At 47.7% G+C, this 22,874-nt stretch overlaps 1 protein-coding gene across 1 annotated transcript in view; it reads right to left on the reverse strand.

The window, feature by feature from the left end:
• The window catches only part of polr1a (RNA polymerase I subunit A), a 184,159-nt gene that overhangs the window by 138,300 nt on the left and 22,985 nt on the right, over positions 1-22,874 (reverse strand). Inside the window, exons 5-13 of the mRNA XM_085975489.1 lie at positions 21,221-21,306; positions 19,354-19,472; positions 18,143-18,229; positions 15,138-15,246; positions 14,174-14,342; positions 8,942-9,112; positions 7,464-7,586; positions 4,245-4,472; positions 3,039-3,293 (exon numbers count right to left, since the gene is read on the reverse strand). Coding sequence (XP_085831615.1) covers positions 3,039-3,293; positions 4,245-4,472; positions 7,464-7,586; positions 8,942-9,112; positions 14,174-14,342; positions 15,138-15,246; positions 18,143-18,229; positions 19,354-19,472; positions 21,221-21,306 — 1,347 coding nt within the window. The remainder of the gene's footprint in view (positions 1-3,038; positions 3,294-4,244; positions 4,473-7,463; positions 7,587-8,941; positions 9,113-14,173; positions 14,343-15,137; positions 15,247-18,142; positions 18,230-19,353; positions 19,473-21,220; positions 21,307-22,874) is intronic.

Consider the following 22,874-nt stretch of genomic DNA (forward strand, 5'->3'; position numbering starts at 1 on the left):
CACAGAAATGTTCACCATGAATAAAACATTCTGACACACCAATGAGAGGCTTGAACAACAGCACTTACACTTAACAGAGTGAAATGCCTCACCGGCGGTGGGGGAATTGGACACTGAGCACGGATTGAAAGGAAGGTGAGGTTCAAGAGGTAGTATTCGAAGGTGCAAAGAAATAAAACAAGGAAATATCACTCCACGTGCTATCAAGAAACGGCTGAGCGCACTGGATACAGCAAAGGCTGTGGGCCCCGACAACATCCCCGCTATCGTGCTGAAAACTTGTGCCCCAGAACTAGCCGTGCCTCTAGCTAAGCTGTTCCAGTACAGCTATAACACTGGCATCTATCCGACAAGGTGGCAAACTGCCCAGGTATGTCCTGTCCACAAAAAAAGGACAAATCCAATCCAGCCAATTACCACCCCATCAGTCTACTCTCAATCATCAGCAAAGTGATGGAAGGTGTCGTCGACAGTGCTATCAAGTAGCACTTACTCACAAATAACCTGCTCACTGATGCCCAGTTTGGGTTCCACCAGGACCACTCGGCTCCAGACCTCATTACAGCCTTGGACCAAACATGGACAAAGGAGCTGAATTCCAGAGGTGAGGTGAGAGTGACTGCCCTTGACATCAAGGCAGCATTTGACCGAGTGCGGCATCAAGGAGCCCGAGTAAAACTGAAGTCAATGGGAATCGGGGGAAAACTCTCCACTGGCTGGAGTCATACCTAGCACAGCCCCGGGACATCGTTACAGGAGTTCCCCAGGGCCAACCATCTTCAGCTGCTTCATCAATGATCTTCCTTCCATCATAAGGTCAGAAGTGGGGATGTTCGCTGATGACTGCACAGTGTTCAGTGCCATTCGCATCTCCACAGATAATGAAGCAGTCCATGCCCGCAGGCAACAAGAACTGGACGACATTCAAGCTTGTGCAGATAAGTGGCAGGTAACATTCGCGCCACAGAAGTGCCAGGCAATGACTATCTCCAACAAGCGAGCATCTAACCACCGCTCCTTGACATTCAACAGCATTACCATTGCCGAATCCCCCACCACCAATATCCTGGGGGGTCACCACTGACCAGAAACTTAACTGCACCAGCCACATAAATACTGTGGCAACAAGAGCAGATCAGAGGCTGGGTATTCTGCGGCAAGTGTTTCACCTCCTGACTCCTCAAAGCCTTTCCACCATCTACAAGGCACAAGTCTGGACTGTGATGGAAAACTTACTACTTGCCTGGATGAGTGCAGCTCCGACAACACTCAAAAAGCTCGACACCATCCAGGACAAAGCAGCCCGCTTGATTGGCACCCCATCCACCACCTTAAACATTCACTCCCTCCACCAACGGCGTACCATGGCTGCAGTGTGTACCAGCTACAAGATGCACTGCAGCAACTCGCCAAGGCTTCTTCGGCAGCACCTCCCAAACCCGCGACCTCTACCACCTAGAAGGACATGGGCAACAGGCACATGGGAACACCACCACCTGCATGTTTCCCTCCAAGACATACACCATCCTGACTTGGAAGTATATCGCCGTTCCTTCATCGTCGCTGAGTCAAAATCCCGGAACTCCCTCCCTAACAGCACTGTGGGAGTACCTTCACCACATGGACTGCAGCTGTTCAAGAAGGCGGTTCACCACCACCTTCTCAAGGGCAACTAGGGATGGGCAATAAATCCCAGGGACGAATTTTTTAAAAAGTGGTTTTGGGAAAGAATTATGAATACAGAGCCTTGATGGATGAAGGGTTGGCCATCAATGATGGACAGAGAGACTTTGTGGTGATTTGGGGGGGGGGGGGGGCGGCAGTTGGGGGCAAGGGAGTGGAAGATAAGGCTGCAGGAGGTCGAGATAGGGTAGAGCGAGGGCATTGAGGGATTTGTAGAGGATGCTGAGGATTTTGAAATAAATGCATTGGGGGATAGGAAGCAGGTGGAGGCCAACGAGGACAGAGATGACAAGTGGGCAAAACTTAGTACAGGATAGGAAGCAGGTGGAGGCCAACGAGGACAGGAATGACAGGTGGGCAGAACTTAGTACAGGATAGGAAGCAGGGTAATTCCAGTGCAAAATACTACCACCTCAAGAAAGACTGGATTTAAAAAGTGAGCGAAAAAAGGAAGAACTGGAAAGTGTGCGAGGTGACATAAGGTGAGGATGGGATTGGGCTCAAATGCAGTGCCCCCCACCAACCCACACCCAGTAGAAAAGCCTGCCAATATTTGCCATCTAAACTGGCCACTTGGTCCAGATGCAGAAGGACTGCTTTATAAAGCGCTGGTTAGGCCACAACTGGAGTATTGAGTCCAGTTCTGGTCACCACACTTTAGGAAGGATGTGAAGGCCCTCGAGAGGGTGCAGAGGAGATTTACCAGAATGGTTCCGGGGATGGGGGATCTCATCTACAAGGACAGGTTGGAGAAGCTGGATCTGTTTTCATTAGAGCAAAGGAGGTTGCAGGGTGATTTGATAGAGGTGTACAAGATTATGACGGGTTTGGATAGGCTAGACGGAGAAAGGCTGTTCCCACTGGTTGATGATACAAGGACTAGGGGACACAGATTTAAGGTTTTGGGTAAGAGTTACAGGGGGGATGTGCGGAAAAACTTTTTTACGCAGCAAGTGGTGAGGACCTGGAACTCGCTGCCGACGGAAGTGGTGGAAGCGGAGACACTCAATGTTTTCAAGGGGAGACTGGATAGGCACTTGAGGGAAATAAACTTGCAGGGCTACTGGGACAGAGCGGGGGAATGGGACTGACTGGATTGCTCTACAGAGAGCCGGCACAGACTCGATGGGTCGAATAGCCTCCTTCTGTGCCGTTATGACTCTAAAGCTGCCAGCACCTGTGGAACTCCCCAGCGAGAATCAGTGCCTTCAAGAATCAGGGATAAGATGCAACAAAAAAAATGGGAAGGATGGGGAATTGTAAAGTGTCCACTCCCCAAAATGTTACCCTTTCGCTCTTAAGGAAAACTGAAGATAATTTGCCTATCTTTTACTCGCTGACAACTATGCACTTGCCTTGGGAACCAAATACTGTTCGTCGGTACTGGCGATCACGTAGGCCTCTGCTCGGCCAAGTTCGTTCTGTGGAAAGTGGGCATTCATTTCATCACCGTCAAAGTCAGCATTGTAGGCTTTGCAGTTAGCATAGTGAAGCCGCAGAACCTTCTCTCCTGGCAGGATTCGGGCCCGGTGGGCCTGTATGGAGGGCCTGTGCAAAGTTGGTTGGCGGTTCAGCAACAGAACATCTCCATTCTTAATATGCCGACACACCTTTCAAAAATATATGAATATTGTATTACTTCACTGTTATATTATTCAAGTTAGGTAGACACATTAGATTCAAGTCCAAACAGCAGATACGCACCTCTTGCCTTTGGTGGCTCCACTCCTAGGGGTCCATTAATATTCTTGCCTCAATATTTCCTGATATTCCACCACTAAAGCTCAGTTTCCTCTTTCACACCAAATACCTCTTATCTGCAGCTCTATATAAAAGGTTAGATTTGAATACTCTACCATGACTGGAGAGGTTCTAACACCCCAAAAACGCCTGGACAGGATGGAAGAGAAAGCTTATCATCTGATAGGTGATCTGTCCAAACCTTTCCAGATTCCAAATGACTGCTGAGCAGCACCAAGTGAGATCCAGTAGCAATGTAATACCAGAAGTAAGGCCGGGGGTGGGGTGGGGGGGGGGGGGCGGGGATTGAGGCCTCACCCTCCCCGACACACTTTCAGGAAACCAGGTACCAAGTGCTCTTTCTCCAGGTTCTCTCTTTCTTTCTCACCCTTTCTTGGCTCTAATTTATTGACATTGCTCATTTCTTCTGTGCTACAAACACGCTCTTCTTCAGAACCGTGTTGAGAAATTACTGAAGAATGTAAGCATTAGTGATTTCACAACAGTATTGGACTTGTCATTCAGCAACAACCGCAAGTTATTTTATCTATTATCTTAAGATTTACTACAATTTTTTTTAACTTCATTCTCACAATGTGGGCGTCGCTGGCAAGGATGGCATTTATTGCCCATCTCTAGTTGCCCTTTTGAAGGTGGCGGTTGGCCTTCTTTCTGAAACGCTATAATAATAGTTTTGATACAACTGAGTGTCTCAGCCCAAACACTAACTTTTTTTGCATGCAGTTGTCATTTTGTGCAAAAGGAATGATCCAAACATTTCTCCAGCGATCCTGCTTTAATTTCAAATGGCCTCCACTTACAATTTTCATCCCCATGTTCTGCTCGCCAGTACTAGGTGTCAGCAGTTGTTTGGCGATGGCCTCTCTCTGGGTTGGATTGGCTGCATTCAGAATAGTGCGAGACCCATCTTCATTGATCACCATAGAAGCCCCCGGATGTGCATTTGGCCCATTTAGCACAGCTTGCCTCAGCTCCTGCACGTTCCACGGTGTCACCGGCTGAGGATAGGTCAGCTTTGTAGCAAAAACCTTTTAAGAAAAAAAAATTAACTAAGATACATGTATACTTTTCATGGTGGCTGAAAGAAATATATACACAAGTTCCCACCACTTTCACCGCCCACCCTTATCACAGGCAGCAGCCTATATAGGAACAGGAGGAGGCCATTCAGCCCCTCAAGTTTGCTCTGCCATTCAATAAGATCATGGCTGATCTGCGATCTAACTCCATATACCCAGCTTTGGCCCATATCACTTAATATCTTCAGTTAACAGAAAGCTATCAATCTCCGATTTAAAATTAACAATTGATCTAGCATCAATTGCTGTTTGCGGAAGAGAGTTCCAAACTTCTACCACCCTTTGCGTGTAGAAGTGTTTCCTAATTACACTCCTAGCTCTAATTTTTAGACTATGCCCCCTAGTCCTAGAATCCCCAACCAGCGGAAATAGTTTCTCTCTATCTAACCGATCTGTTCCCCTTAATATCCTGAAAACTTCGATCAGATCACCCATTAACCTTCTAAATTCTAGGGAATACAACCCTAATTTGTGTAATCTCTCCTCGTAACTTAACCCTTGAAGCCCAGGTATCATTCTGGTAAACCTACGCTGCACTCCCTCCAAGGCCAATATATCCTTCCTAAGGTGTGGTGCCCAGAACTGCTCACAGTACTCCAGGTGTGGTCTAACCAGGGCTTTGTATAGCTGCAGCATAACTTCTACCCCCTTGTATTCTAGTCCTCTAGACATAAAGGTCAGCATTCCATTAGCCTTTCTGATTATTTTCTGTACCTGTTCATGACATTTTAATGATCTGTGTACCTGGACCCCCAAGTCTCTTTGGACCTCCACTGTTTTTAGCCTTTTACCTATATCGGACAAATGGTTCTAACTATTTGTCATCACCATAGCCGTCAATTACAAAGATGCTGGTTAAAACAAATTAAATGTGCCGGCTACTTCATGCAGTTCAGAACGTACCAATTTAAAAGCTGACTGAAGCTGCCGGAAGTCTTGGCTTTCCGGCCGTCTCCCATAGTTGGTAACACTGCGAACAGCTGATGGGAGTCTTCAGGCAACTTCAGTCAACTGTTTGCAGTGTTAACAACGACGGAAGGCAGTCGGAAAGTGGAGACTTCAGGCAGCTTCATTCAGTTGGTTTTACCGTCCACCGTGTAAAGCAGCCAAATCAAGTTAGCACGAACGCACCCACGATATGCAGTGGGGTCGGTACTTCAGACTAAACTGCTTCAGGATTTGGCATCTTCAAAGCTTTCAGGTGCTCAGCTGTGTTACAGGGACTTGTTTAGTCCCAGGCAGCTACTGGCCCAGTAGCCGAACATTAATTAATATTTAGAAGTGGAAACCTCTTCAACTTCTTTAAGCGGGTTACCAATCAAGTAGATGCACTTTATTCATGCATCCCATCCAGGATGTCGTTTATTTAGACTCCAACAGCACTTTTGACAAAGTTCTACATAAAATCTCTCTTCTCCTTAGGCAGTCCCTCGGAGCCGAGGATGACTTGCTTCCACATTAAAAATGAGTTCTCAGGTGACTGATGAGTCCAATGCGAGACCTACAGTCTCTGTCACAGGTGGGGCAGACGGTGGTTGAAGGGGCGGGTGGGTGGGGTGCATAAGATACATAAAAGGTACATAAAATACCTCTAATTGAACTAAAAGCCAAACAATTACTTTTGAAGTGTAGTCACTGTTGTTTGATAGGCAAATATGGCAGGCAATTTGCACACAGCAAGGTCCCCCAAACAGCAGAGAGATGAAGGACCAGTTAATCTCTTTTGGTAGTATTTGTTCAGGGATGAATGTTGGCCAGGATATCTTTTACATCCAACTGTGCAGGCAGACAAGGCTTCAGTTTAACATAAGCTTTCAGGTACTCAGCTGTGTTACAGGGACTTGTTTAGTCCCAGGCATGTACAGGCCCAGTAGCTGAACATTAATTAACATTTAGAAGTGGAAACCTCTTTAACTTCTTCAAGCGGGTTACCAATAAAATACCTGAAAATTTTGACATTTAAAAAAAATAATTCTTCAGGATATCTGCATCGCTGGCAAGGCCGGCATTTATTGTCCATCCCTAGCTGCCCTCGAGAAGGTGCTTGTGGGGCCCTTCTACTTGCACCGCTGCAATCCGTATGATGAAGGTATTCCCACAATGTCGTTAAGTAAGGAGTTCATGGATTTTGATCCAGCAGCAATGAAGGAACGGTGATACATGTCCAGGTCAGATTGGCGTGTAACTTTGAGGGGGTGGTGTTCCCATGCACTTGCTGCCCCTGTCCTTCTAGGTGGTGGTCACGTGTTAAGGAGGTGCTGCCGAAGAAGCCTTGGCAAGTTGCTGCAGTGCATCCTGTAACTAGGATGCACTGCAGCCAAGTTGCGCCGGAGGTGGAGGGAGTGGAGGTTACACCAGTGCCGGCCAAGCGGACTGCTTTGTTGCGGATGGTATTGAACCTCCCGAGTGCTGTTACAGCTGCATCCATCCAGGCAAGTGGAGAGTATTCCATCACACTCCTGACGCGCCTTGTAGATGGTGGAGAGGCTTTGGGGAATCAGGAGGTGAGCACAGCACCCATTTAGCATCTGCTTTCGCCCTTTAGCCAAAATAACCCTCCTCAAATTTGTCTCTATTCCTGAATACGATCAGTATATATTTCTGCCACTAGAGTTTCAATGTGCTGCAGGATAGTAGAGCTCCCTCTAGTGGCATTTCAATTTAGTCTCACGGTGATATTCCGAGTTAATGGTTTACAGTGATTGAATGAATCAAGATTTATTTTTAACAAATAATATTTTTTCCAGTGTTTTGATATCCATATTCCACACTTCTGTCTGTTTTTTCATGGAAACTGGAAAAGAGTGGTCTTGTAAATACTGGAAAATCCTAATTCTTCCTTCTCCCCAACACCTCTTCACTCACCACTACAAACTTGTAGCACTTTAAGATTGTCTACCCTTGCTTATTTACTAGGATATATCTAAATAAAGATTTTACCATTGGGATACCAATCTCATTGGTATTGATGTACATGTCCGGGCAGATGACTGAACGGGCTGCATAATCCACACGTTTTCCCATCATGTGCTTGCGGAAGAGACCGTCCTTCTTTTCCAGGATCTGAATTTAAGAAAGATGCAATCTTTAGAGACAGAAAATCTCACTTCACATTTATTCACCGACACAAGGATCTTGAAATACGAAACTCCCCCACTCCACTCTTCAACTATGACGGGCATAGATTTAAAGTACAGTAATTGGTAGGATTAGAGGAGAGTTGAGGAGAACTTTTTTCACCTCCCAGAGGCTGATGGGGGGTCTGGAACTCACTGCCTGAAAGGGTGGTAGAGGCAGAAACCCTCATCGCATTTAAAAAGTACTTCGATGTGCACTTGAAGTGCTCTAACCTGCAAGGCTACGGACCAAGAGCTGGAAAGTGGGATTAGGCTGGATAGCTCTTTATTGGCCGGCACGGACACGATGGGCCAAATGGCCTCCTTCTGTGCTGTAAATTTCTATGATTCTACAATAAAATTAAACTGCAAATCTGTGAATTTGGTTTTATTTTGCCGTTAATCTCACTACCACCTCTAATGAAGCTGTTTACCCGTTGCTGGATACGGTTCTGGTGCCTCTGGTACTTGACCTAATCGGCATTCTTCACACCGTGAGCTTGGACAATGCTGTTCAAACTGTGCGCAATAACACAGCCGACCAGATCCTGTCATCACATAATGTCCAAGCACGCACACTGCCAGCAGGGACCATGAATGAGAAGCAAGAAGCAAGAACATTGACTGCTTCTCCCTTTCGTTGCCCAGGGCTACTAGGGCTAACTGCAGCTCCCCATTTGTTTCTGCCCCAGCAGAGATCCGCTAACACAGCACAGACTGGGTGGATCCATCTCCGCTTAAGTGACTTAAACACGATGGCATTCAGTTTATTATTCAAAATGAGATTCATACGAGGACTAACTTTAAAACAGACAGGAAACACACAGCGCTGATTCATCATCAAAAAGTCCTTTGTGGAAAAATTATCGCTTGGCATCTTAACTATTTCACAAGAAAAAGGAAGAGAATTAGGCAGCACAAAGAAGGAATGTTAGTCATAATCCTTTGCCTTGATGTCCTTCTTTATTTAAAAAGTATCAGCCATTACCAACATGGCTTTTGTCTGAATCTGTCGACCCATTTATTTTAGCCAATTTCTTGATAAGTTATTTATGTTTCTTTTTGCTGCAATGGTAATGTTTTAAAAACTTTAATTAGTGAAACGAGTTCAGCTTTTGATGGCTACAGTCACCAAAATGAACAAACTACTGCAGCCTGATGCAACACACCTGTTGGGGAAGTTTCTGTAATTATACATTAATAAAATCTAACAGCATATTTGGTACAAGCAAGTAATGTTCTAACTAAAGGAGTAAACTAGAACAAGGTAGAATGCAACCATCGCTTAAACCTCTAGCATACCTGGCGAATACCGGGAAACTTGTCAGTAATTAGCTTGTCCATATCGCTGTCAAAAACAATATTGATGTGGCTTTGAAGGTGTATCCAGGCGCTGTAGAGTTTGTCTGTCAACGTCTGCCCGGGAATACTCGCTAAGAAGGCGAGGTCCATGCTGGCCGGCGTGTTTTCTGCCTGAAAGTTCAGTAACACAGTGTTTATAGTGAAGTCTGTCTCTACTGTGCACATGTGATCCTGTCTTTTCGTCTGTCTCTTTGTACCCTGTCTCTCTCTCTTGTATCATCTCCCTCTCTCCTACCCCTCTCCCTCGCTCTCCTACCCTCTCCCTCCCCCTCGCTCTCCTACCCTCCCCCTCGCTCACCTACCCTCTCCCTTCCCCTCACTTTCCTACCCTCTCCCTCCCCCTCGCTCACCTACCCTCCCTCCCCCCTCGCTCGCCTACCCTCTCCCTCCCCCCTCGCTCGCCTACCCTCTCCCTCCCCCTCGCTCGCCTAGCCTCTCCCTTCCCCTCGCCTCTCCCTCCCCCTCGCCTCTCCCTCCCCCTCGCTCGCCTACCCTCTCCCTCCCCCTCGCTCGCCTACCCTCTCCCTCCCCCTCGCTCGCCTAGCCTCTCCCTCCCCCTCGCTCGCCTAGCCTCTCCCTCCCCCTCGCTCGCCTAGCCTCTCCCTTCCCCTCGCTCGCCTACCCTCTCCCTCCCCCTCTCTCGCCTACCCTCTCCCTCCCCCTCACTCACCTACCCATCCCCTCGCTCGCCTACCCTCAATTCAATTCAATTCAATTCAAATCGCTTTATTGGCATGACAAGTTACATCTTATGTTGCCAAAGCATCGGAAAACATTCATGTTTGTTCACAAAAATACAGATCTATCCATACAGTGTATAAACAGATATATCCCTGAGTGTATAAATATACTTTCATATATAATTTATATATATACTCTTTTCTTATATTTAGTGGTTGTCCCTCTGTTTATGGCAAGCTGTAACATAGTGTGCCGCTAGTGTTACGCAATTTCTCTCTTCCCCTAGTAGGTATGGGAGTTTTTGGTCGTCATTCAAATTTCTGAATTCCGGGCATATTTTTGTAAATTTTGGGTAGAAATTCTCCCTTATGCCCTGATATTTTCTACAAGCTGTGAGGAAGTGCATCTCTGTCTCCACCATTCCCTGACTGCAGTGAGAGCATATCCTGTCCTCTCTTGGTAGCCGGGTCTGCCTGTGTCTACCTTTTTCGATCGCCAGGCTATGTTCACTAAGTCTGTACATTGTCAAGATTTTTCTCAGTTTGCTGTCCTTTACCATGGTCAGGTAATCAGCTATGTTGTATTGTCTGTTTAGGGCCAAGTAGCAATTGAGTTTGCTTTGGGTTTTTGTTGTTTCTGCCCAATACGTCAGATATTTTTCCTTTTGCTTAGCGACGATTGTGTTGGGTCGAATTCTTTGTGTTACGCTGTCACTGTCCTGGGGCTGGTTATTGTTAGTAGTGTTAGTAGTTACTTCACTGAGTCCCAGGACTAGTTGACTGAGGGTATTCTTCTTTATGGTCATCTCTTGGCATTTCAGGGCGTCGTAGTGATAGCATTAGGGGCTGCTCATTTCTAGGTGTTTCCAAAATTTGGTGGCTCTTTTTTGGATAGTGATTATTAATGGATATTGGCCTAGTTCTGCCCTGCATGCATTGTTTACTGTTTTCCTTTGAGTCCGGAGGGTACTTTTACAGAATTCTGCATGTAGGATCTCAATTGGGTGTTTGTCCCATTTTGCAAATTCTTGATGTGTTAGCGGTCCCCACACCTCACTGCCATAGAGTGCAATTGGTTCAATTACTGATTTGAAAATTTTGAGCCAAATGCTAATTGGGATTTCTATTTGCTTTCTCTTTCAGTTCATTCACAGCCAGTTTGAAGTTTCCCGTAGAACTGATTTTTAAGCCTCTCTCGCTCGCTCGCCTACCCTTTCCCTCGCTCCCCTACCCTCTCCCTCCCCCTCGCTCTCCTACCCTACCCCTCGCTCACCTACCCTCCCCCTCGCTCGCCTACCCTCCCCCTCCCCCTCGCTCGCCTACCCTCTCCCTCCCCCTCGCTCACCTACCCATCCCCTCGCTCGCCTACCCTCTCCCTCCCACAATCTCCTACCCCCTCCCTCGCTCGCCTACCCTCTCCCTCGCTCCCCTACCCTACCCCTCTCTCTCGCTCGCCTACCCTCTCCCTCCTACCCTCTCCCTCGCTCTCCTACCCTCTCCCTTGCCCTCGTTCTACCCTCTCCCTCGCTCGCCTACCCTCTCCCTCGCTCGCCTACCCTCTCCCTCCTACCCTCTCCCTCTCCCTCGCTCACCTACCCTCTCCCTCGCTCTCCTACCCTCCCCTACCCTCTCCCTCCCCCTCGCTCACCTACCCTCTCCCTCGCTCACCTACCCTCTCCCTCGCTCACCTACCCTCTCCCTCGTTCTCCTACCCTCTCCCTCGTTCTCCTACCCTCTCCCTCACTCTCCTACCCTCTCCCTCACTCTCCTACCCTCTCCCTCCCTCTCGCTCACCTACCTTCTCCCTCCCCCTCGCTCTCCTACCCTCTCCCTCCCCCTCGCTCACCTACCCTCTCCCTCCCCCTCGCTCACCTACCCTCTCCCTCGCTCACCTACCCGCTCCCTCGTTCTCCTACCTTCTCCCTCGCTCACCTACCCTCTCCCTTGCTCACCTACCTTCTCCCTCGCTCGCCTACCCTCTCCCTCCCCCGCCTACCCACTCCCTCCCACAATCTCCTACCCTCTCCCTCGCTCACCTACCCTCTCCCTCGCTCTCCTACCCTCTCCCTCCCCCTCGTTCTCCTACCCTCTCCCTCGCTCTCCTACTCTCTCCCTCCCCTACCCTCTCCCTCCCCCTCATTCTCCTACCCACTCCCTCCCCCTCGTTCTCCTACCCTCTCCCTCGCTCACCTACCCTCTCCCTCCCCCTCGCTCACCTACCCTCTCCCTCCCTCACCTACCCTCTCCCTCCCCCTCATTCTCCTACCCTCTCCTTCGCTCTCCTACCCTCTCCCTCGCCCTCCTACCCTCTCCCTCGCTCGCCTACCCTCTCCCTCGCTCACCTACCCTCTCCCTCCCCCTCGCTCACCTACCCCCTACTCGCTCGCCTACCCTCTCCCTCGCTCACCTACCCTCTCCCTCCCCCTCGCTCACCTACCCTCTCCCTCCCTCTCGCTCACCTACCTTCTCCCTCCCCCTCGCTCTCCTACCCTCCCACTCCCTCCCCTCTCCCTCCCTCCCCCTCGCTCACCTACCCTCTCCCTCCCCCTCCCTCCCCTACCCTCTCGCTCACCTACCCTCTCCCTCCCCCTCGCTCACCTACCCTCTCCCTCGTTCTCCTATCTTCTCCCTCGCTCACCTACCCTCTCCGTTGCTCACCTACCTTCTCCCTCGCTCGCCTACCCTCTCCCTCCCCCTCGCTCGCCTACCCACTCCCTCCCACAATCTCCTACCCTCTCCCTCGCTCACCTACCCTCTCCCTCGCTCTCCTACCCTCTCCCTCGTTCTCCTACCCTTTCCCTCGTTCTCCTACCCTCTCCCTCGCTCTCCTACTCTCTCCCTCCCCTACCCTCTCCCTCCCCCTCGTTCTCCTACCCTCTCCTTCGCTCTCCTACCCTCTCCCTCGCTCTCCTACCCTCTCCCTCGCTCTCCTACCCTCTCCCTCGCTCGCCCTTGCTCACCTACCCTCTCCCTCGCTCGCCTACCCTCTCCCTCCCCCTCGTTCTCCTACCCTCCCCCTCCCTCTCCTACCCTCTCCCTCCCTCTCCTACCCTCCCTCTCCTACCCTCTCCTACCCTCTCCCTCCCCCTCTCCTACCCTCCCCCTCTCCTACCCGCTCCCCCCCTCTCCTACCCTCTCCCTCCCTCTCCTACCCTCTCCCTCCCTCTCCCTCCCCTACCCTCTCCCTCCCTCTCCCTCCCACCCTCCCCCCCTACCCTCCCCCTCCTTCTCCTACCCTCCCCCTCCCTCTCCTACCCTCCCCTCCTACCCTCCCCCTCCTTCTCCCCCTCCTACCCTCCCCCTCCCTCCCTCTCCTACCCTCCTTCTCCCCCTCCTACCCTCCCCCTCCCTCCCTCTCCTACCCTCCCCAAATGGCCATTCTTCATGTGAGCCTGAACAATGAGTTTCAGCAGCTGTTCAGACTTTGACCTCGCCTGATGTCCAGGCATACACACTGCCATCAGCGATCAGTGAATGCAGATCAAGAGCAAGAATACTGACCGATTTTCCCTTTCCTTGCAAGGGGCACTGAGGTCAACTGTAGTTTGCTGTCTGCCCCAGCTGAGATCAGCTATCTACACCCACGTAAGGATATGGATAGACAGATAGCTGGGACAACCTTTTAATCGTAACTGTCTGAAAGGAGATTAATGCACAAGAGGAAGATTTCCTCAGTGTAATTAAACCATTTTTTTAATAATTAGTTACACAGCACACATAGAAAATGTTCCCTCCTAGGTAATGCTTTTCATTTCATTACAATATAATGTGCGTGTGATTTTGTTTCACCATGAGAGAGGAAGTAGGAGTGTGATGGGCAAAAATAGGTAGAAACAAACAGGAGTAAAAGTACAGCAACACACAATCTTTACACTGAGATCTGCCATTTCAATTCAGTATCAGACTTGATACTTGACAGCTTTAAAAGAAAAAAAGGGGTGACCTGTTAAACATCCAGCAATACCAATGTTTTTAAAAATTTATTCTTTGTGGGCATTGATGGCCAGGCTGGCATTTATTGCCCATCCCTAATTACCCTCGAGATGCTGGTGGTGAGCCGCATTCTTGAACCACCGCAGTCCTTGTGGCGAAGGTGCTCCCACAGTGCTGTTAGTTCCAGGATTTTGACCCAGTGACGCTGAAGGAATGGCGATATATTTCCAAGTCAGGATGGTGTGTGACTCGGAGGGGAAATTGCAGGTGGTGGTGTTCCCATGCGCCTACTGCCCCATGTCCTTCTAGCTGTAGAGGTCGTGGGTTTGTCAACAACAGTTAGTTTCAGCTACCAACAAAAGGATCTCATGGGGTGGATTTGACCCGTTGGGCCACAAGTCCTGTTATACACAAGTCACTGCAGTGGGTGCTGTCCTACCAGTGCACAGAGCAGAGTTGCACAGCTAACTAAAGCTGTACTTAAAATGGACTTGGTTATCAATGCCTAGCTTTCATTCATTTAAACAAACTTAAAATATAATCAAGTCTTCATTCTTACCGGTGTCTCTATCTCCTCAGTCTGAATGGGCTGCACGGTCTTGATCTGTTCCTGTGCCATTAAAGCCAGAAGCTTATGTATCACTTGGACATCTTTCATCACTGCTTGTAGATTAACAGTTTGGCCATTGGTGAACATCTGGTCTCCAAGCCGATTAATTGGACGAAACCTGCCGAATTCAAGACAAAAAGGAATAATGCTGCACAGACACCCGCTGAACATCTTTTTGTGGCATTTTATACCAATAGCACAATAAACGTTCCTCTTCCCGCCACTATAAGAATTACTCTTAAGAGTTACAAACAACTCCGTGGACTGTGGACCTGCAACTACAGGTAGACTATCCTTTATCCGAAAACCTCGGGACCAGCCGAGTTTCGGTTTTCGGAGAATTTCGGATTTCGGAAGGTGGGTCGGCGGGGGTCCGCGGTTGTCGGGGCCGGCGGGGTCCGCGGGGGGGGGTCGGCGGGGGTCCGCGGTTGTCGGGGCCGGCGGGGTCGGTCGGCGGGGGGGGGGGTCGGCGGTTGTCGGGGCCGGCGGGGGGGGGGTCGGCGGGGGGGGGGGGGGGTCGGCGGTTGTCGGGGCCGGCGGGGTCCGCGGGGGGGGGGGGTCGGCGGGGGGTCATGCGCACGACTTACGCTGACGCTCAGCGTAAGTCGGTGGGGGTCGGGGTCGGCGGGGGTCGGGGTCCGCGGGGGGTCGTGCGCACGACTTACCCTTTATCCGAACTTCCGAAACCGGAACCCTCCAGAAACCGAAGGTTTTTTTCGTTCAGCGTAAGTTGTACGCACGACTTACGCTGAACGAAAAAACCTTCAGTTTTTAGAGGGTTTCGGTTTTCTGAAGTCCGGATAAAGGGTAGTCTACCTGTAATATGTTTTTTTTTAGTGAAAGTGCTGTTAAATTAAGTTACCACTTTAAAATACTTTTTGCACGGCAAATTGTCCCTTTGAAGTCGTCTTACCTGGAAGGAGGTACGGCAACAAGATCGAGGAAAAACATGTCTAGACTCCAGCTGGCCTTTGTACTTCCATGTATTCCCAAGCCGGGAAATAGATATTTCAGGAAGAAGCCTAAGGGAAATGATGGATTGGTTTTACATGAAGAATGTGGGTGCTTATTTTGCATGTACTATTACTTCCACAAGCTTTCTTTCCATGTGCATCAAACTACCAAAGGTTTTTCAGTAAAATTGCTTTTGAATTCCTACAGCCACATTTCAATTTACTGGACTGGGCAGCACTGTGGGTTAGTGCATTATCTTCCGACTGCCGAGATGCAGGTTTGAATCCAGCCCAGACTGATGATATAAATGTCTCCTATCTACGCTTGCTCCAAGGGCCCTACGTGAGCTGAACTTGGACATCCCAATCCAGTTCCTGGTGCATGTGCATAGCACAAGACACTAATTTGGCACAACTGGAAATTTCACTCAGGCCACGAGGCTGGTTGGTTGGGAAGGTGGTGAATTTCACTACTGCAGTAAGACACATTGCAAGGGCAGTGCAGAGGGAGCCTAACTTGTGCCACACCTGACTTGGGTGCTCTCCATGTTACAATGAGTGCAAAGCGTTCAACTCCTCAACATGGATATTACTGGCCTTCAAGTGCAAAAAATAAAATTCCCCATCTGAGGACTATTCAGGAACATTTTTCTTTAATCAATAGCAAGCAGTACCAGACAAAGGGAGCGAAATTCCCCTCATTTGTGCCTCCGGTGGGCGGCGCCAATTGGGCGCAAATGGCTTTTCCTCCCCCCCCCTCCCCTCCGAGGTAATAACAGCGCCTCCCGCGAGAGGCTAGTGGCGGCACTGCTGGGTATCGCTCCGACCTTCTGCGCCCGAAGATCATGACATCATCTCCAGGCACAGCCCCCCGGGAGCAAAATTCGCACTTGCGCCCCGCAGCAGCGCCGGGCAATGTTACCGACTGCTGGAGGGGTCGCCAACACGGAAGCCGGTCGCTAGCGGGGCGCAACTTAAAGGCGCGGTGGGTGACCGGCCCAAAGAAAACTTGCCGATTTAAAATAAAAATGTATTTTCGTTCACCGGTGGCGGCGTCCGCGCCGCAATCGCTCAGCCCAGCACTCTGCTCCACGGTGGCCCAGAAATCGACAATGAAACCTGCAGGGAAGAGCCCCCGCAAGGCGGCAACCCGAATCTCCCCGGATCAGGACATTCCCCACCTCTCGATTTAGTGCTCTACTTCCCTCTTGGAGCAAAAAGAGGGAATTTAACAAATGTTTGAAAAGGTTAGCGCCTGGCACTAACTTTCCAAACATTTTTCATGTAGCACCCCCAAATGGCCCTCTGGGGGAATTTCTTCCCCAAAATCTTTTTTGCTGAAAGCCAAAGCAACTTACATAAATGTCTAACCTGTCAGCAGAAAATGACAACAATGCTGGGCTTCGGCTCTCCTGGTGTAATGTCAGGTCTCAGCTGGAGTATTGTGGACAGTTCTGGGCGCCACACTTCAGGAAAGATGTAAAGGCCTTAGAAAGGTTGCAGAGGAAGTTTACCAGGATGTTACCAGGGATGAGGGACTTCAGTTACGAGGAGAAGTTGGGAAAGTTAGGACTGTTCTCCTTGGAACGGAGAAAGTTAAGAGGAGACCTAATCGAGGTTTTCAAGATGATGAGAGGTTTTGATAGAGTAGTTAAGAGAAAAACTATTCCCTCTGGCGAGTGGGTCAATAACCACAGGTCATAGATTTAAAATCAATTGGCAAAACATCTAGAGGGGAGATGAGGAGAATTTTTTCCACTCGGAGAGATGTCGGGATCTGAAATGCTGTACCTGAAAAGGTGGTGGAAGCTGATTTCATAAATAATTTTAAAAGGGACTTGGACAGGTACTGGAGGATGAGCAACTTATAGAGGGTTACGGACAAAAGGCGGGCATGTGGGACTGATCACGACTGCTCCAAGAGCCAGCACCAGGCACAACGGGCCGAATGGCCTCCTTCTGTGCTGTAAGTTTCCATGATTCAATGTCCCTCTCCCCACTTCTTCCACTCTTCCCTAGCTCCTCCCAAGTTTCCACCTCCCTGCCTCTTCATCAATTCTGGATGCTTCTCGCACTGTCCTGCTCATCCCTCCAGTGAGGTAGAGTCAGGAGTTCTGCCACACCCTATTTCAAATAGGCCAATGGAGTGACACTGGGCCAGGGCAATGCCACCGCACTTGAAACAAACTACAAGTCTTCTCCAAGAGGATGGCACCACTAATACGAGTGGTCTATCAAAACTAAAAGTGTGTGTGGGTTAAATTAAAATACGATGCTCGTGGTCGACGATGCAGCCAATAAGCTTGCGGTGCCCACTGGTCACGCAAGGCTTCAAGTGGACACCGTGGGACCTCTTTCCAGGGTCACTCAGGCATGCACAAGGCTTCAGAATAGTTGCAAGCAGTCGGAGCAACCCATCTTGTGACCTGCAGATGCCAGTTTTAGCCAGGCCCAGGAGCAGACCCACCAGGAGTTCGCCTCTCTGTGACCGAAGGTGAGGAATGTGGGGGCCAAAATGTAACCAAAAAATGAAGTGCAGGCCCTTAAGATAGTGAAAGAGGGACTGGACCTCTGGTACTGCATATATATGTGAATATGGTCTCGCCCAGGCCGCACCTGGACATGTGGCCTAGGTGTCTGTAAAATGGGGAGTTCGGCTATGGATTGCAGGCCTTACCTCTATCCTTAGCACTGAATCACTATAACCTTTACACACAAAGAGAAGGCTGTGAATGCTGGACATCTGAAATAAGTACGGAAAATACATAGCAGGTATGTCAGCATCCGAAGAGAGAAAGGCAGCTTTACTCTTCAATCAGAAATACCCACCTCCAGCAATTTTTTGTTTTTATTTCTCTCTATAAATATCCTTTATGTATAGCACAATTTTCTCTCCATCTCACGCTCACTCCGAGCCTTATAATAGGGTTTAGTTCGCCCTGAAATGCACTCATAAACCACTTACCATCATTTTCCCACAGTTCCAGCACGTGGTCTTTGGCAGTAGAGGGAGTAAGAAATCCTCGTTTTCCAAATAGTGAGTCGTCAAGACCTTTTCAAAAAAGGTACAAAAAGAATAAATGTTTGCTCTCAAGTGCATGACAGAAAAAAAAACCCCAAGAAAAACAGTAAGAAAGAACTTGCATTTATATCGCACTTTTCATGTTCTCAGGGTGTTACAAAACACTTCACAGTCTATGAAATACTTTTGAAGTGTAATTACTGTAGGCAAACCTGGCAGCCAATAAGTGCACAGCAAGGTCCCACAAACAGCAATGACATAATGACCACTGTTGCCTATTCGATCTAAGCCAGAGTATCTTCAGCAATGGCTTCTCTCCTTCATGTTTAAATCCCTTTATGGCGGCGGAAATTAAATTACAGGAAACTTTTGATTAACCGGCCACTAAATAACCGGAACACTCTATCCACCGGCAAAATTCAGGAGTCGGTTCGGATAACTTTTTTTTACTTTTAGTTACTTTTTTTACTCCATTTGTGGCTGTGCAAGCGTGTAGCTGAAGCTGTTGCTAAGCTAGAGACGCTTGCAACTTGTGCCGATTGTTTTGAAGCTGTTAAGCAACAGGGTTTGTTGCTTTATACGGAGCTCTGAGCTCCGTATCTTTTACTATAGCGTTCGGTTATCCGGCATTGTTGATGGACCGGCACCAGGTCGGTCCCGTCCGTGCCGGATACCAGAAAGTTTCCTGTATGTTACACGATCCAAATCCAGCAATAAAAGGGTTAAACGCAGGAGTCACTTACAAAGACATTTAAGTGTCAATGGTTTTCACTAAAGGAACTGGCTAGTAAAAGACTGAAAGGCACAACAGAAAAAGTGCCAGTCACGTAAGCTACTATGTCAGTGCAAATGGCCTCAGATATGCATCAACGAGAAAGTGGTAATATAACTCCGGAGTCAGGTCAGCGATCTGACTGCAGAGCACATTACAGTAAGAGTCCCCCTAGCAGGTAGTTTCACACCAGGCGGGATTGTAGTACACAACCGGCGCAGTGCGAATCCACATCTGAACAGTGCCCAGACTGTCTAGTGGGCCTTCTGGGACCTTTATCTTTGATACTTTTTAACGCTACCAATGAAGCACTGCTTCCCATCCACTCTCACAAATCGGTGGAAGGATGCAGTGCACAGGTTATGTTTTAATGCAGCTTTACCTCCACTGTCTTCCACAGCTTCGCCAGTGTTTATTTTCCCTTTGGCTTTTAGTGCGGCTGTGGGATACGTCACTATTAGTTTGCTGTTGTGTTCCTTTCGCACAATTGATTTTCCAGCTCTACAGAGAAGAAAATAAACAAGATTTTTTGATGAATGCGGAACTTCTTTATCACTTCATTCCATTCAGCAAACACAATCAAGAGTACATCTGCTGATCCCAATGAAATATCCTTGAAGGGTAAGCGGAAAAGAACAGCAGATTGCTTCTGACTTCAGTGCCTTTATCTGCACTTTTTTCTCCTCCTCAATATAAATTTGAAGATGGTACAAATCACCTTAGTTTTCTGTCTATTTCTCTCTTCCAAAGAGCGCAGTCACATTATAAGCTTAGAGATGTTAATTCATCTTTCTGATGACACATTATACTTTCTTTAATGATACACTTTAGGAACAGTTGATTTTTCAGACATTAGCCAAGAGCGGCTAATAATTTTCAAAACAATGTTGACTCAGTATGAAGGGCCATTTCTCTCCCTCGAATCCACTTTCTTCCTTGCTGTGTCTCCCAAGATGAACTCTCTCGCTATGTGTCTCTGAGCTTCCTGCTTTCTTCAAGTTTCTGAAATCCTCTGCTGCTCCTCTGCCCACCATCTGCTCCTAGATCCCTCCTTACACCTTCACCGTGCTTTCGGCATTCCCTTCCCAAGATCCCTCTCCTTTCCTCATCATGTCTTCAAAATTGACACGTCACCTACAACAGCTCCAAGGCTTCCCCACCCACTTAAGACGGTCCCTCCTGCCCCACATCTCCATAAGACTCTCTCCATGTATCCAAGGTTCTTCCTCATTCATTTGTTCTTTTGAAACCTTCCACTTCAGCTCAGCAATACAGTGCATGAACAAACTTGGATACTAAAATTAGGAATCTATTTTTTTGTTAAATGAAAACCTGACTACTTTCTGCTTCAAGTTAAATTTCTATATCTAAAATTCTCCTTAAAAAAAAACTGTTGTGCTCGTTAGTCAATAGCAACCATTGGATTCACGTGTTGCAGTATTAAGGGAGATTGTAATCCAGTAAAGATACAAATAATGGCAGAGCCAAAACTGTGCATGTGTTCCCAGTAACTAAGCCATAAAAGACACAAAAGATCCAAGGTTTAATTCCCTACTTTGTGCTGAATTACTTGACCTCAGCTGGAGCAACAGAAGGGCGGCGATAATTGGCCTTGGTAAGTCTCTGGCTGAGTGTCATCGTCACTTTTACTGCTAGTTGCAGCATGTTGCGCTTTTGATCACAGAGCTGCTTCTAGGAGATGGCACAATTCATTTACTTCTCGCTGACAAATAGCCTCTTCGCACATTGCAAGGTTGAGATAGCTCTGTTGGCAGCAGTTGACATGCAGGCCGAGGTAGTGGCAGATCCTAATGACCTTGCTTCTGTGTCGTAGCTCCCCGAGCCTCTTCTTTCCTTGGCCCCACTCCTTACGTGTCCAGAAAATTATGACTCAATGATAGCCTCATGTTAATGAGTGGACTGAAAAGAGTGGACTTCCTCATTATGCTATCTCCTGCTCTGCTCTGCGCTGAATCTCTGATGACCCTTAATGCCATTTTTATAGCTAGTGTCAAGAACATACTGTGGTCTAGAAAGAAAGCATGAGGAAATTTGCATGTTCATCTTAACAAGCCAAAAAATAAAACATTAATGCAGGGTCCATTTCTTAACATGATAATCGCCTTCAGTCCCGGGAGATATTTGGTGGGCATGAGGAAAAATGCAACATATTAACTGACAGTTAGCTCATGTTTTAATTCCAACACACAAAGTAATCTCACTGCATGTTATGAAGATGCATCACTTACTTGCAGTTTGGGCACTTTCTTGATTGCATGTAGTTTTTCCAGAAATCTCCTAGTAATTTACTCTTGCAGTCACTCACATTTTTCACCTTGCAACAGAAACAGAACAGCAATGTGATGTTACTGTTAAAAAAATAACTGAATACACCTAGGTACAGTAGTATCTTTTTAAAAGTTTGCTCGCTTTAGTTTTCCGTATTTTCCTCATGTTACCCCTCTCTTTTTCCAAAGTGCCATTTGTTGATGTTGGGCGAGAACAGAATTCCCTCCATGTTCAGATAGCCTGCTGACACCCACAGTCTAAGCTCACAGATAGAAATAGTCACTTGGACAAGGTACTAGAGGACTGCGACCATCCACAGAACTGTACAAAAACCTCCCACTTATAAAGCAGCTTTCGTGTGGCAAAACATCCCAAGGTGAGGGGAAGAATAATGCACACCGACCAGGAATTGAGAGAAGGAGGAAGGTGACCAAAGGTGTGATTGAAGAGGTAGGTTTGGAGAAGGCATTTAATAGTGGACAGGGAGATGTAGCAAAGGTTTAGGAAAAAGATTAGAGATGGCTGAAAGCTTTACAACTGATGATGGAGTTAGAGTTTGGGGGAAGCACACAATCCAAAGGCAGCGGGTGAAAGCTGTGACATGGAGCTGGAGGAGGTTGCCTTTCACGGAAGAGGACACAAATAACTTCACAGAAATTAAGGATAGTATTAGATCCAAAGAGGAGTCATATAAAGTTGCCAGAAAAAGTAGCAAGCCTGAGAATTGGGAGCAGTTTAGAGTTCAGCAAAAAAGGACCAAGAGATTAAGAGGGGAAAAATAGAGTATGAGAGTAAACTTGCAAGGAACATAAAAGCGGATTGTAAAAGCTTCTACAAGTATGTAAAAAGAAAAAGATTAGTGAAGACAAATGTGCTTACAGTCAGAAATGGGAGAATTTATAATGGGGAACAAGGAAATGGCTGAGCAATTAAACAAATACTTAGGTTCTGACTTCACGGACGAGGACACAAATAACTTCCCAGAAATGCTAGGGAACCAAGGGTCTAGTGAGAAGGAGGAATTAAAGGAAATTAGTATTAGTAAAAAAAAGTGTGCTGGAGAAATTAATGGGACTGAAAGCCGATAAATCCCCAAGGCCCGATAATCTGCATCCCAGGGTACTAAAAGAGGTAGCCATGGAAATAGTGAATGCATTGGTTGTCATCTTCCAAAATTCTATAGATTATAGAACAGCTCCTGCAGATTGGAGGGTGGCAAATGTAATCCCACTATTTAAAAGAGGGAGAGAGAAAACAGGGAACTACAGACCGGTTAGCCGAACATCAGTAGTAGGGAAAATGCTAGAGTCTATTATAAAGGATATGATAACAGGACACTTAGAAAATATCAACGGGATTAGACAAAGTCAACATAGATTTATGAAAGGGAAATCGTGTTTGACAAACCTACTGGAGTTTTTTTTGAGGATGTAACTGGTAGACTAGATAAGGGAGAACCAGTGGATGTGGCATATTTGAATTTTCAGAAGGCCTTTGATAAAGTTCCACATAAGAGGTTAGTGTGCAAAATTAAAGCACATGGGATTGGGGGTAATATACTGGCATGGATTGAAAATTGGTTAACAGACAGGAAACAGAGAGTAGGAATAAATG

This window comes from Somniosus microcephalus, chromosome 2, assembly GCF_052327205.1.
Source record: "Somniosus microcephalus isolate GS21.2 chromosome 2, FLI_Smic_1.0, whole genome shotgun sequence".
NCBI lineage: Eukaryota > Metazoa > Chordata > Chondrichthyes > Squaliformes > Somniosidae > Somniosus > Somniosus microcephalus.